Here is a 12,200-nt window from a genome sequence, read left to right on the forward strand (position 1 = left end):
AGGAAAGCGACTAAAACTATAATATTTCATAGAACAGAGAATTTATAGACTATATTAAAACTCTAAATTGACTACACCCCTGGTGACTTTTGGGGGCACTTGGATTTTAGTTTTAAAGGAAAAACATTTTTAGAGTGGAAAGGCTTATCTTTTCTAGAGGCAAGTAGTACCCTCCACCGAAATGGTTAGGGACATATGAGAAGCTAAATTGTAAAGGAAACCATATCTATTAAGCGGTTAGGAAGAAAAGGATTTACCAGTGCATATATTCTGTTTTTATTTATTCTAATCTCTTTTCTGTGTACACATATTTTGGTTTATGTTTCATTAATTTCATTGAATTAGATTTACAAGATAAAATGTTTGTTTACCTGCATCGTATCATAGACAGCTTTAAGAGAATATTAATATTTAAAAAATATGAGATTAAAATCAGTATTGTTAACCCCGAGGGGCCAAAAGCCCGGGCTAAAGAAACTTGCCATTAGTTTTATCATTTTTTTTAATATTCGTGAAAAATTGCCCGTAATACGATGCTATTCATGCTTTTCAGTATGGCTGAGAACCCGTTCTAATCCAGCGGATATCAATCCGTTTCGAAGCCACACTGAAAAATGATTTTCTAAATAGAAAAGTTTCAAATACTCTGCTCTACTAATCAAGACATTATATTGTATTATTCAGCTACGCGACATAAGGTCCTAATTGTCCTTGTGGTATTAGAAAACAAAGAATCACGTAATATTTGTATTAAAAGAGAACAATAAAAGGATATTGGTTAAGACAAATTTTCACCCACAATTTTTAAAGTTTCCTCATGAAAAATAGTAAAACAGACAGTCTAAAATATAAAATGCACAAAAAGTTAATTTAATTAGAGGCCTCTAGAGGCAGGGGGGGGGGGGGGGGAGGGCGGAGTTGAATTCGAGAACCGATAAAATTTTTTTCTAGGGTTGATTTCGCTTGGGAAGGTTGTGGTACCCTCCCCCAAAATTGTAGCTAACCTTCTCAGAACCTATGAGAAGCTACCCTGCAAAGGAGAACCATATTGGCTCAGCAATCAGTGACCTTCGGTACAAACAAACAACCAAACAGACAAATAATTACTTCACTGACATTTAAAAAAAAACTTAATTTGTTTGCTTTTTGTGTCGTGGCTAATATGAAATAATATGAATAAAACAAAAAATCAACAACCTTAAATTCGTGTAAGGACAGACCCCCCAAAAAATCCACAAGTAGCACAATGTCTGTCTAGAATATGTTATGCAATTTTTGTGAGTATCATCAGGAATATAAGAATTTGCAAATCAATGGATTTTGTTGTAAAAAATTTAAATAAAAAAACGATGTTTATTTAAATATTCATACTTTTGCAATTGGTACAAGGACAGTCATGTCCATAAAGTGCAGCCAAAACAAGGTAAATCATTCAAGATAAAAAATGACATTCAAGTTGAATTATATAGTAAAAGTATAATTTTTAAAAGTAATTGATATCTTAATATTAAAAAAAATTTCATTTTGGCAGGTTTTGAAAGATAGATTTTTTTGTAATTTGTCTAAAAACAAAAATTGAAAGAATAGCTGCGCTAATTAAAATTTCATCAAAAGAAGAAGCACTTAGAATTTCTTGAATTTTTTGGTTGTTTACTCAGCTGAAAAGTGTAGATATATTCTTCAGTGGGTATCAACTTATCCCTTAATTCCTGCTCATATCCTAACCTTGGCCGAGACACGAAATTTTACAATAAACAAATCATAATGGGGGAAACACGAAAAATTTTTGGGCTTAAATTTTGGAAAGGGTCTTCTATAAAAGTGCAAAAGAATATGCAAGAAGATAAGCTATTTGAATGATAAAAATAAAGACAATTTACGTGGCTATTATTGTTACAAGCTGAGCAAAAAAAACTCGAAAATGCTTATTACATACTAAAAGAGATCTCTATCTTTTTGGCCTCTGAGAAAATCTTATTGTGTGATTCAGACAAACAGTCAGACAGACAGATAGTCAGACCCAAGTTGTAAAGATGCCGCGCTACTAAACTATTGTTGTATTAGGATAAATCAAAGTTTCCAATTGACACAAATGATTAAATCAAATATAACCTACATTTCATTTAACTTTAACCTGGATATCAAATTGGGAAAATTAAATACTTGTAATACATAAATTGTATACAAATTTACTAAATCAGAGTCGTAGAACAGGGCATAAGTCACCATATAAATGAATATCCTATTATCTCAAGTTGTATGCTTTTTTTGTCTGCAACAAAGGATCTCGCTAATCGCTGATTCGATATTTGTCCTCCTTCAAAGTGAAGCTTCTTATATTCCCAGGATAGTTTTAGGCTATTTTATTTTCATAAAAGTCTGGGTATGGTTTTAGACTTTTTTTTCTGTCCTTCCATATCCTTTTGAATAGAGCCCTAGAAGCAAGGGGCAGATCCACTAGTTAAGTAAAAACATGTTGATTAGAATTAAACAAGAAATTTAAAAGTGCTGTTTTTTAAAAGACTCCCCTAACCAAACTCCGTTGTTCTTTTTTTCATGTGAAGGAAATCTGCGAATAAGAATATGTAATTTTTAAAAAATATAAATACATATCATTACAACACATTGGCACAATATACAGTACAGTAGCACTTTTTAATACACAAGCGGTTACGCCATTAGAGACCTCTAAGGGGTCTTGAGGTGGAGGAAGGGGGGGGGGGACAGCCCCCCGTATTTTCAATTTTAGATTTTAAAAGAAAATATCATGAGGCGATTTCTCTGGAAGGGTGGTGGTATCCTCCTCCAAAATAGTTATAAACTTTTCCAGGAACTAAGAGAAGCTACATTGTGAAGGAGAACCATATCAGTTCGCCGGTTAACGATTTCCTTCGGAACAAATAGACAACCACCCTATCACTTTAATATTAGAATTATTAAACCTCAGTGAAAATAAAATAGAGTTTCTTTTCTGTAAATAATATAAAATTCATTGTATGTGGACCTTCAGAAAAGAAGGGAACATTTGCCAATATTTTTAGTGACCACAAGACTCAGAAATCATTATTACTTTCACAAACAATACTTATTTCATATTGGAATAAGATAAGTTTTTTTTATATTAAGGAAATTCTTTAATAGGTAGCTTAATCAACAAGATATGTTTGCCTTAAATATCTGAATGACCTTTATACCTATATATATTTTAATTTCTTTTTTTTACGAGATTAAATTATTTTTTATCTAAATAGAAAGAAAATTAGGTATATTTCATATTCCTATCTTTTTAATATTGAGTAATTTAAAATTCTTAAAAAATATCTTGAGTTTCATAATTTCTTCATAAAACCACTTTAAAGATGAAACTACAGATAACGGCAAAATAATGTGGGAATTCTTTTTTTAATCTTGAGCATTAAAAAGGAAATCTTTTTAGAATTAGGAAATTTTCAAGATTTAGAAGTAGAAATTTTTCAGGAAACAAGGAGGGAGGGGACATTGGGCTGTTTATTATACTAGTTTCCACAGATTTATAACAACGTTTTCTTGTTCGTTAGCTTATAACCTTTGTGTACTCTTATTGAATTTTAATTAGTTGGTTTAATAAGTTGAGGTGTTAGACCGTTCCAACCACTAATTGTAATATACAGAAGGGGTAATTTTGTATGTCATTATTGGGGTTGTAGATCAAATTATCGGCCTTTGTCTTATCCCCTTAGCTTAAATTAGGTTTTAAATCTTTAATTAACCATTTAAACCTTAGACATACGTCAAATATATTCACTTGTTAAATTCTAGTCTCTTCACCCCTTGAAATTTTCACTAATTTAAAGGTCTCAATAAAAAGCAATTTCTCAAATTTTAAATTAACATTTCAATTTAAAATAATGAATAAGAAAATCCACAAAAAAAAGGGTGAAAATCTGTTAAAAATTTCAACAGAATCTGGGAAAGTTGAGATTTGTTGAATATTTTCACACAATAACCATACACCATTAAAATATTTATATTTCTAATTCATGACTTTATTATTGAAATACTGGGGTTATTTTCAAAAAGTAGAAATTTTATTTTCCATAGGCATTTGTTTAGAAATCGAATTTACAAAGCTTCAATATCAAAATTGTTGCAAAAATGTTTGTTTGTCTTACTTTTTAAGCAATGCTTTTATGATTATAGTTATCTTTGGACAGTTTCCCTCAAAGTGCCTAGTCAAACACAGAAATCACCCTCCTCTTAGATTAGGTTAACTTAGGTCATATTGGGAACTTAAGGAGATAAAGCACCCCGCAGGGTTTCATGCATAGGGAAAGCAACCCCCTTTATGTAAAAGTTAATTCGAAAATATTTGAAATACCCAATTTGGTTATTCAAACCATTAAGGCATCTTACAATTAAACTATTCATATTCAAATTTTTTTTTTTTTTTGAAAATTGGAGACCCTAAATTGCCCCTAGGCACCCTGTAAAAATGTTCACGCATCCCTAGTCATGTTAATAGCAGTGGTGGAATTTGTTCCACTGGCAAGAAATTTGGGTTTTTTGATAACTCGTTTACCCCATCCCTTATCCTCCTTCCCCACTTTTGCTTTCATTACAAAATTCTTCCATCCAATCTTTACAGCGCTACTCAATAATATAGCTCACCAAATTTAAACATGAGCTGACGTTAAAATCGGAAATACATATCATTCATTATGAAAATAATATATCCAAGTGCGTCTGTCGATAAAAAGAGAAAGACGCAGTCACTCATTTAGCTCTATATTTTAAATTTTAATTATAAAAATATCGTTTTCGGCTATTCCTTGTCCGATTTAGGCTTTTAATTATATCCTGTCCGATACAAATTTAGATCCGTTGACTAATCAAAAATCGTTTCAGTTAGAGGTGTACCCAACGTCTCATTTTATTGCTACCCAAAGTCTTATAACTACGTTGCAATTATATAAGAAACCCTAAATTAAGTTTAACAAAAGGAGTATACTACACATTTAAATCACGCCCCCACCGCGTGGTTTAGTTTGGCACTAGTTTGTTAGCAACCATAGCAGTGTGGTTTCCTTAGATTATATGTATAATTCAAATGTTGAAGTTTCAATTAAGTATTATTAGCAAGAGCTACTCTATAACAGTGGTGTGCACACAGTTTGCCAGGGGGTTGTAAATTTAGGATTGTGGAAAAATGGTATGTTAATTTTAAGGGTTTATTGACACTTCAATGCTATGTAACAAGGTTTATCTGTTATTCGTCAGTCTGTCTCTTTATTAACTTAATTTTTTTAAAAAATAAATTATTAACTTCTACGATATCTATGTATTTTATATTTCTTTTTTTTTAAACATGAGTAATGTTTTTTAGTGGGTGAGTCATATTTTGAAATTAAATATATATGGAAACGTTTAAATGATTTTGAAAGAGTTTAATCAAGCATTTCTTCGCGGAATTTTTAGAATGTTTCAGATTCAGGCTTGTTCATTTTAGAGCAAAAATCAATTTCTATATTACTTACTTCAACTTTGAATGGGCTATGCTTAGAAAAGTAGAATAAAGCCAGCTCATTAACTGTTTCTGAGATATTTAGCATTTAAAAGAAAATTCTTACTTTTTCTATACCAATAAATACTCAGACCATATTTCAATTAATTTTGTTCAAATTTTAGCAAAATAATAATTAATAATTTTCTCCAATTAAATTTCTTTTGATACATAACAATAAGAGCTAGACTAAGAGAAATTGTATTTCATTAAAATTTCTCTAAGAAAACAAAGAAATGTGGCAAAAACTAATCAATTTTTGGTTTGGAGACAGATTTCTTGTTTCAAATCATTAAGCATAAAAAGTTGCAATGGAGTGTAATTTAGCAATTTTAGATGTCAGACTGAATTCAAAATTCTTTGAATTTTCTTATGCTTGTATTTTTTGTAGATTTTACTTATCTAAACCCTTAAAAAAGAGATTGATGTAAAAAAAGCTCTGTATTTAATATAAAGTTATTTAAATAATATCCTAAGTTTACAAAAATGAGAAGAACTTGACAACATAAATGTTACAAAATTATTGCCATGTGTGAGAAATTTTTTATGCTGGTACTTTTCCTTTAAGGATATTTGGAGCACAAAATCCTTCTTTACCAGCTTTCAAATGAAAGTAGGAGAGGAGGTTATAGGCCGTTACCCGTTTATTTTATTTTTAACCCTTAACACTTTTGGGGTACCCTTTGCCAATTTTATTATAACCTAACGTATAATTATTGAATGGAGAGGGGGGATGTGCTCCAATGTGGATTTATAGGGATATTGCATTAATCTTTTCAATGCCATAATATTTAACGTATTAAAGATAATGTAAATAATACACTAAAACAATGTAATGCTTAATTATATTAAATTAATTTAATAAGAGAAAAAAGCGTATTGTTTTCTTTAATCATGATCTTTTATCAAATATTAGAATTGGACGTAGATATATTTTTGTTAACGAAGCTACTTTACAAGTTGTATTTGTTAGTTGGTTGGTACGTCTGTTGGTCAGTATGAACAACAGGAGCTATCAATATGAGTACTAACTTGGGAATGAGAATAAAAGTATCCTTTTTTACAATCATGGCTGATCATGTTTATTTTTTAATGATTTGTTAAGCGTTAATGCTATCGTACGCAATTGTGTTTCTTAAAGATTTTAAAAATAATTTGATACTTAAAAAGAAAATTCGTTTAATTTTCTTTTTGGGTAAACTTCAAGAGTAGCCTTGATTTTTTTTATGAAGTTCAATCATGTTCAAATTATGTCTGCTTATGAAATAAACGGCCGACAAATTACAATTTCCAATTGTTTTTAGCAGAAAAATAAGGTGTGTATTCCCTTCCACACTTGTAGCACAATATCCTTAACTGCCGAACAAATATGGTTCTCCTATACAGTGTAGCTTTTTATAGGTCTTGGGAAGGTTTATAGCTTTTTTGGGGGAGGGTACAATCACCCGCCCAAGAAAAATCGCATGCCTAACTATCCACATCTAACGGCGAAAAATATTTTTTGGTAAAATGCTGATTTCAACATAGATTGAAAAGAAAACGTTTACGTGCCCCTAGAGGTCTCTATGGGAGTAGATGCTAGTAGGTAACATTTTTAACAGTATAAACTGCCCCTTCGCTCTCCTTTGATAATTAAACATCCAATCGTATCAGCTTATATTTTTTTTACAAATATGAAACACAAAGCTGATGTGATAGGTAATATGCGGAAGTTATTGCCCACCTTGAAATGATTATAAAGAAATATTGTTTTAGGCTGAACATTAACTGTCAAAATCAATTACTAACAATGAAAATCCGATCATTGATACAAAATTCTCTCCGATTTTACATAACTGAAGGAGACATTTCTTTTGAAATGAAATGACATTAATTTAGATAAATAAACTGTAATAAAAAACTATGAAAAGTAACAAGAGGTCTGTCTGTCTGTATATATGTCATCTAAGATATCTTGAACGGTTTCACCGATCTTTCCACAATTTTTATGAAAGTTTAAAATTGGCAGAGGAAAGGATTAAAGCCATTTTAGGAGGGGACAAGGAGTTAATGTTTATTCAAAAAACTGCCACCCATCAAAAGTTAATATCTAAGTTGGTTACCCTTTGTTATCTCCTTTGAAATAAAATAAAAATCTAGCAGTGATTTCTCCTGTGTGCTTTTTTAAAGCAAGGATGCATGTAATAATACAAATATATAGGATCTTCTAACAAAGCACAAAAACCTTGTATTGATGTGCAATTTATATATACAGATTATAATAACCAATGAGTCTTTTCGTCCCTGGTTTGAATCCCCCTCTGGCAAAAAAAAATTCATGTTCGTTTACGCAATCTTTTCCTCCATTCACTACAGAAACAAAACGATGTGCCATCACTTCTGCAAAGTCTTTCATATTCGCTAACAGACAAAAATATATAATAGTAGAGGAAAGGGTTGTTTAGCAGGAATCTAAAGGGATAAGACGATGGCCGATAAATTAATGTACATCCCCAATGATGAAACATAAAATTACTCCTTCTTTAGATTAGAATTAGTGGTTGAAACGTTTGGCCCCAAAGTTGTTAAGCCAAAGAATAAACAAACTGCCTTAAAAACTTTGTCCCCTTTATCCCCTCCCTTCCTGGAAAGTTAGTGTTGTAATATTTATTTGCAGTTCTAATAACTTTATACTTTGATGGAATATGCGAGATTGATAGCACCCCAAACAAAATTGCATTTACAACAATAATCAATAGTTTTTAATTGATATTATACAAGGATTTCTTTTTGCCTAGAATATAGGGATAACTTTTATGAGATGCTACATTACTAAGAAACATGATATTTGAGTGTATGTCGGATCATATTTCGAAAACGGCAGGAAAGATAATCTTTCGAGGCAGGTTTTAGACTTTTTTTTGGAGATCTGAGTCACTTTCTCGTTTCTTTAATTTCCTCCTTGTAATAAAGAACAAAACCAGCACACAAAAAAAGCTGATAGGCCGACAAGACACTAAAATAAAAGTAGCAATTCAACTCATAAAAATAAAAGAAAAATGCAGAGATCTATAGAGATAAGACAATGGCTAATAAATATATGTACATCACCAATGATGGTACACAATATTACCACATCTGTAGATTAAAATTAGTGGTCAAAACGTTTGAACACTCAACTTAATAAATCAGCCAATCAAAACTCACTAAAGTTCCCAAAGTTGTAAAGCTAACAAAAAAGAAACTGGTGAAATAAACAGCCCTCACTTTCTGATAAAAATGTATGAAAACAATCTAGATTCTCTGTTAACATACTTCGTCGTAATAAAAAGTGAAATAAGTTGAAAAGTTTAATTGAAATATTAAAGAAACTGCAAAGTTTCAACATTTATCAAATATTTTACTTCAATACTATGGGCTAAAAATAGGAAGGAACAATTTAGTAATATTTCAAGCATTTCTTTCTACATTTCAAATACTACCTATACCTATTAACTTTTTAAAAGTTATCAAAGGAAATAGTTATTAATTACAAAGGCCACATAAATAAATGTTATTCTTTGATATTAACCAATAAATTTTTTTGTCTATATGGTTCTACTAATAGTTTTGAGAACAAATCAAAAGTCAAAGTATCCTCAAAAATCTCCTGCATATTTAGAAATATATTTACTTACTATGTAATATGTACATAATTTGTATGGTTTGCCTTTTTAAGCAAGAATTTCCCACAATTAACCATAAGGATCCCAAAAAATCTACCATAAAATATTTCAGTTTTTACTTTGCAATACTTAGATATATAAAATTGTCTTTAAAACCATTGTTTTAGATCTTAAAGACAAAACCAAAGATTATTTCATTAAAGAAAATTAATTCTATAAGTAATAAGAATTTTTGACTGGAGCTTAAGATATCAATAACTAATGAACTGATTTAGTACTCCTTTTTAAGGAAGCTAAACATAAGACATGGGATGGTTTTAGGCCCCTTCCTACACCTTTTAATACAGAGTCTCTAGATGCTATAGAGTGCCATTTGCTCATTGATTACGAGATGGTTGCATTAAAAAAAACCCTTATCAACTAGTTACTCTACTTATGATTACAAAAAATGTGTTTCTTATTAAAAGTTGATTTTCTTATGGTCCCTGATTACTTTTATGAATGTCGACAACACCCATAGGCAAGAAATCGATCGACAAAAGTAATATCTTAGTTTTGTACATTATACAAGATGTACCTTCTTGTAGCAAAGCTACTTTTAAAATTTACTCTGTAAGTTTCCTTGTTTATATTCTAACAATTATTTTGTAATCTATTAGCAATTCCCACAAAAATCATTCTTCGTATAAATGAATATTGATTAAAAGTTAAATTTCTATCCCAAAGAGTACACATTTTGTAAATAACTCTAGTTAAACAAGAAATCAATCATTCCCCTTGAACTTCTGACTCTCTGGCGTAATTTGGAGTTGCATTTTAACACCAGGCTTTCTTTGCCCTTCCTGTTTAAACCCAAAAAATTTCATGGATTTTTTGAAACCAGCTAAATTTTTTTACTATTTAAATATAAAAAATTTGAAATCTCAATTTGTGTTTATCAAATTAAAAAATTAACACACAATTTTCTAAAATTGACATAAGTTATTTTTACTTTTATTAGCATCATTGTAATAACATATTTTGATTTTATAGTGCATTTTTACTGCAAATATAAGATCAGAATTCATTTTCGTTTAACTTAAATTATTTGAAATAACAGTTAAAAAAGATTTCTTTTACATTTTTTTGTATTTTAAATGTTTTCGATGAAAACATGATTTTTAATAAATAATTCAAACATGTCAATCTTGGAAAGAAAAGTAAACCCCAAGCACTTTAAATTCATTAAAAAATCAACAATATTTAATCAGGAAAAAATATGAAGATTTTTTTATAGGCAAATGATTTTATGCAATAGAGATTTTGTGTACTTAGCTCGCTGTAGCGTGAAACTTAATCAATAATCCCAGCATAATATTAATGGAGATATTCACTTCTTATAACTATTTATTAGAAGCGTAGATTCTATATGTTCTTTAACCGTCTGTCTTTCGTATAAACAAATGTCCGTCCGTACATCCACCTATTGCGCTAGGGGTAGAGATGAAAACTTTTAAAGTGAAATGTGATTTTCTCAACTGCCATCAAAGTTAGATGCTTTAAATTTATATTGAAGATTGCTTATGTAAAGTATTCAATTTAAATCAGCTTTGCTCCTAATGCATTTTTTTTCATTAAATGTTGCTAATTTTGTATCAAACCGTACTTGTTTAATATAAGAGCTAGATATGAAATATGATAATTTGAAAAATTTTGGCAATTGGATTTTAATAAACTTTAAAGAAAATTTGGCTCTAGTTTTCAAAGATTTATTAAAGGCATTAGAAGATTTTAAAAAAATAAAACTATACAAAATTATACTTAAACAAATTTGAAGGCATGGCTAATAAAAAATAACGCATTTTTAAACTTTCAAGGGACAGCTTTGGGCCAGATATATTCGAACAACGAACGCAATCGATATTTTTCGTCTTTGCGCTTTAACTTAATGAAATCGAACCTTATTCGAAAAAAAAAACACACTTTTTGAATACAGGGATAAGTATAAAAATTGCAGAAGCAATAAGTATAGAATTGGTGGATATTTTGGGAGATTTAAGCATACCCTGTTTAAATGTTTCTCCAAGCTGGCTAATATAACTATACCCCCTTATGACTTGACCCCATCCCCTCTCATAGCCTTGAAGAAACGTATTGACTAATTTCTGAGGACTATATTAGGAACTTAACTTAACCTAAGAGAACCAAAAATAAAATAAAAATATTTCATTTTTAATGTCTTTAGTATGATACAGTCTTTAGGAAAAATAAGAGATTTATGTACAATACCTGCTCTAACATGAACATCCCTGGAGATAATTCTACCAAGCTCATTGTCGGCCTGACATCTGTATGTCTGAAATTAAATAATTCATGGATCCATTTTCAAAATAAGGAATAAGGTACAACAAACAAGCGAAATAAATCTAAAATAATATTTGGGGGACAGATGTAAAGGTCGTCAATTCTACGACAGCTGAAAAAAAACGTATTGGTTTTGTGATTTTTTTCCGAATTGATTTCATTGTTGATATAAGCTGGAAATAAGGTATAGCCAATAAGCGAAATTGGTTGCTGGGTAGCCCAGTAGGGTAGAGCAAAATACCTCCACTAATTTCAAAATAACAAAAGGAAACTTTAGTGCTCGCCAGGCACTTCGAGGGAAAGCATTCAGATGGATATTTAAAAATGTGCTCACCTGCGCGTGAACCTCCTGGTTGTAATCAGTGGCACGGAAAGGAGGAAGGATTAGGTTTCCATTCTCCATAACCTAAAATTTAAATAAATAGATTAATTTTTCATGAAACCTTGAAAAACACACACTAGCCACCATGCCACTTTAAAATAAGGATTACAGTAAAGTTCCTGTAGGCTGTTAGTCCAAAGATCACCTTTAACAACCATGTACAATTTTTAAAAAAGTAAAACTGTACAAAAAATTGTTTGAATAACTAAAATATTAAGATTAATGTGTACCCTTTACTTCCTATAAAAATGCATTATGTTCATTAATTATTTCTTAAATAGCTGTTAAAACG

General features: G+C 30.2%; 1 protein-coding gene across 1 annotated transcript in view; it reads right to left on the reverse strand.

The window, feature by feature from the left end:
* Positions 1-12,200, reverse strand: part of Dscam1 (Down syndrome cell adhesion molecule 1) — a 134,756-nt gene that overhangs the window by 81,564 nt on the left and 40,992 nt on the right. Inside the window, exons 5-6 of the mRNA XM_080168100.1 lie at positions 11,861-11,932; positions 11,452-11,518 (exon numbers count right to left, since the gene is read on the reverse strand). Coding sequence (XP_080024226.1) covers positions 11,452-11,518; positions 11,861-11,932 — 139 coding nt within the window. The remainder of the gene's footprint in view (positions 1-11,451; positions 11,519-11,860; positions 11,933-12,200) is intronic.

This window comes from Acartia tonsa, chromosome 7 (assembly GCF_053477335.1).
Source record: "Acartia tonsa isolate MP-2025a chromosome 7, ASM5347733v1, whole genome shotgun sequence".
Lineage (NCBI taxonomy): Eukaryota > Metazoa > Arthropoda > Copepoda > Calanoida > Acartiidae > Acartia > Acartia tonsa.